Source organism: Pithys albifrons, chromosome 10, assembly GCF_047495875.1.
Source record: "Pithys albifrons albifrons isolate INPA30051 chromosome 10, PitAlb_v1, whole genome shotgun sequence".
Lineage (NCBI taxonomy): Eukaryota > Metazoa > Chordata > Aves > Passeriformes > Thamnophilidae > Pithys > Pithys albifrons.
Window position 1 is genome coordinate 3,282,683 of NC_092467.1, and position 3,314 is coordinate 3,285,996.

The 3,314-nt window shown below is 52.4% G+C and overlaps 1 protein-coding gene across 1 annotated transcript; it reads right to left on the reverse strand.

Moving 5' to 3' along the window:
• Positions 1–243: 243 nt before the first annotated feature.
• On the reverse strand, positions 244–1,725 carry LOC139676565 (sodium/potassium/calcium exchanger 1-like). Its single transcript, XM_071565651.1, has one exon. It carries the CDS (start codon positions 1,723–1,725, stop codon positions 244–246), a length of 1,482 nt encoding a protein of 493 aa, XP_071421752.1.
• Between the last annotated feature and the right edge of the window lie 1,589 nt (positions 1,726–3,314).

Genomic DNA, 3,314 nt, shown 5'->3' on the forward strand with positions numbered 1-3,314 from the left:
GCCTCTCTTCTTTTACTTTGTGCCCTAAATTCTGTGTGTCTCATTTTCCTCCACCTTGGACAGTCCCTTCCAATCTCCCACTCATTTTCTCACACTGGCAAATTAATATTCTCCAGTAGTTTCCTTTGCAGTCCTTCTCTGCTTCCACCCCCTCCTGGCCACTGTCTCTATTCTGATGATTCACTCACTTCTGTTGTGACAGCTCCCTGTGATCTTGGTCCATCTCAGGTTTCAGCTCCACCTTCACTTCTGTGTCTCAGCTGGTTCCTCACCATCAACCCAAACCCACGACATAGTTACAGACCCAGCTTTGCTCTCACCTTGCTCCTCCTCTCCATTCTCCCTCCCTGGGTCTGGTTCTTCTCCAGCTTTGCTCTCACCTTGCTCCTCCTCTCCATTCTCCCTCCCTGGGTCTGGTTCCTCTCCAGCTTTGCTCTCACCTTGCTCCTCCTCTCCATTCTCCATCCCTGGGTCTGGTTCCTCTCCAGCTTTGCTCTCACCTTGCTCCTCCTCTCCATTCTCCCTCCCTGGGTCTGGTTCCTCTCCAGCTTTGCTCTCACCTTGCTCCTCCTCTCCATTCTGCTCCCCTGGGTCTGGTTCCTCTCCAGCTTTGCTCTCACCTTGCTCCTCCTCTCCATTCTGCTCCCCTGGGTCTGGTTCCTGTCCAGCTTTGCTCTCACCTTGCTCCTCCTCTCCATTCTGCTCCCCTGGGTCCGGTTCCCCTCCAGCTTTGCTCTCACCTCGCTCCTCCTCTCCATTCTCCATCCCTGGGTCTGGTTCCCCTCCAGCTTTGCTCTCACCTTGCTCCTCCTCTCCATTCTCCCTCCCTGGGTCTGGTTCTTCTCCAGCTTTGCTCTCACCTTGCTCCTCCTCTCCATTCTCCCTCCCTGGGTCTGGTTCTTCTCCAGCTTTGCTCTCACCTTGCTCCTTCTCTCCATTCTGCTCCCCTGGGTCTGGTTCCTCTCCAGCTTTGCTCTCACCTTGCTCCTCCTCTCCATTCTCCATCCCTGGGTCTGGTTCCTCTCCAGCTTTGCTCTCACCTTGCTCCTCCTCTCCATTCTGCTCTCCTGGGTCTGGTTCCCCTCCAGCTTTGCTCTCACCTTGCTCCTCCTCTCCATTCTGCTCCCCTGGGTCTGGTTCCTCTCCAGCTTTGCTCTCACCTTGCTCCTCCTCTCCATTCTCCCTCCCTGGGTCTGGTTCTTCTCCAGCTTTGCTCTCACCTTGCTCCTCCTCTCCATTCTCCCTCCCTGGGTCTGGTTCCTCTCCAGCTTTGCTCTCACCTTGCTCCTCCTCTCCATTCTCCCTCCCTGGGTCTGGTTCTTCTCCAGCTTTGCTCTCACCTTGCTCCTTCTCTCCATTCTGCTCCCCTGGGTCTGGTTCCTCTCCAGCTTTGCTCTCACCTTGCTCCTCCTCTCCATTCTCCATCCCTGGGTCTGGTTCCCCTCCAGCTTTGCTCTCACCTTGCTCCTCCTCTCCATTCTGCTCCCCTGGGTCTGGTTCCTCTCCAGGTTTGCTCTCACCTTGCTCCTCCTCTCCATTCTCCCTCCCTGGGTCTGGTTCCTCTCCAGCTTTGCTCTCACCTTGCTCCTCCTCTCCATTCTGCATCCCTGGGTCTGGTTCTTCTCCAGCTTTGCTCTCACCTTGCTCCTCCTCTCCATTCTGCTCCCCTGGGTCTGGTTCCTGTCCAGCTTTGCTCTCACCTTGCTCCTCCTCTCCATTCTCCATCCCTGGGTCTGGTTCTTCTCCAGCTTTGCTCTCACCTTGCTCCTCCTCTCCATTCTGCTCCCCTGGGTCTGGTTCCCCTCCAGCTTTGCTCTCACCTTGCTCCTCCTCTCCATTCTGCTCCCCTGGGTCTGGTTACTCTCCAGCTTTGCTCTCACCTTGCTCCTCCTCTCCATTCTCCCTCCCTGGGTCTGGTTCTTCTCCAGCTTTGCTCTCACCTTGCTCCTCCTCTCCATTCTCCATCCCTGGGTCTGGTTCTTCTCCAGCTTTGCTGTCACCTCGCTCCTCCTCTCCATTCTGCATCCCTGGGTCTGTTTTCTCTCCAGCTTTGCTCTCACCTTGCTCCTCTCCATTCTCTCTCCCTGGGTCCGGTTCCCCTCCAGCTTTGCTCTCACCTTGCTCCTCCTCTCCATTCTGCACCCCTGGGTCTGGTTCTTTTCCAGCTTTGCTCTCACCTTGCTCCTCCTCTCCATTCTGCACCCCTGGGTCTGGTTCCTCTCCAGCCACTACTGAGACTTGGCCCATGATATTCCCTTCACCCCAGTTCTGTCCCTTTGGACTCTCATTCCCACTATGGTTTCTCCTTTCCCAACTACATATTCCTGAGCTCAGCCCTGCCCTCCCGGTTGGTTTTTATGAGTTTTGGGTCAAGGAGGGATCTCATTTGTAGGAGAAACCCAACCACCTGTTGGCAGAGCCACCAAAATGGGTAGTACTGAGTGTCAGCAGCAGATGGGAGAAGATGTCAGGGCAGTGCAAGGCAGGCAGGCTGAAAACTCTCCTCTTGGGGCTGCTGACTGAGATGTTCAGAACTGAGACAAAGCCACTGCAGAGCCCAGTCTGTAGCACTTTGGAGCTGGTTAGATTTGCTGTCTCAAAGTTGTGGTTTTACAGGTAAATCAGATGCCAGGGGCACTGGAGAATTTTGCCTGGAACATTCAAAGAAGGGGACACAGAGTGGGCAGAGAGGACTTCAACTTCTGTCTTCAGTGCTCTTTCTCACAGCCCCACTTGTCACCTTGAAATACAGTTTTGCACCAACATTACAGGAACTGAGGTTGAATGCATCAAAAATAAGCAAATTTCCCTTGCTGCCAACCCTGGTGATGGGGTGGGGAACATTGGCAGAAGAGAAGGAAAAAACCAGATTTAAAATCTCTGGAAGTGTCCAAGGCCAGGTTGGACAGGGCTTGGAGCAACCTGGAGTGGTGGGAGGTGTTTCTGTCCATGGCAGAAAAATCTCACTGGATGAGATTTAAGATCTTTTCCCACCCAAACCACTTGGTGATTTTATGGTCTATGAACAGACAATCACAGCCAACTGAAATGATGCAGGCATGAGGTATCACAGCATATTAATAAACAGGACAGGGTTGACATCCCACAGACAAAAAAATATCTTAAAGTGAACAACTGCTCATCAAATATTTACTGCTGAGAACAAATCCCAAGGTAAAAGACGGTCAAAAGCCACCAAAATAATGTCAAATTCTATCAGGAAGAGAGAACTCAATTTACTTCAGTGTCTGATGTTTAGGAGAAAACACTGATAAAAGAGGAAATGCTTGAAAATCATTATGAAAATCAGTTCA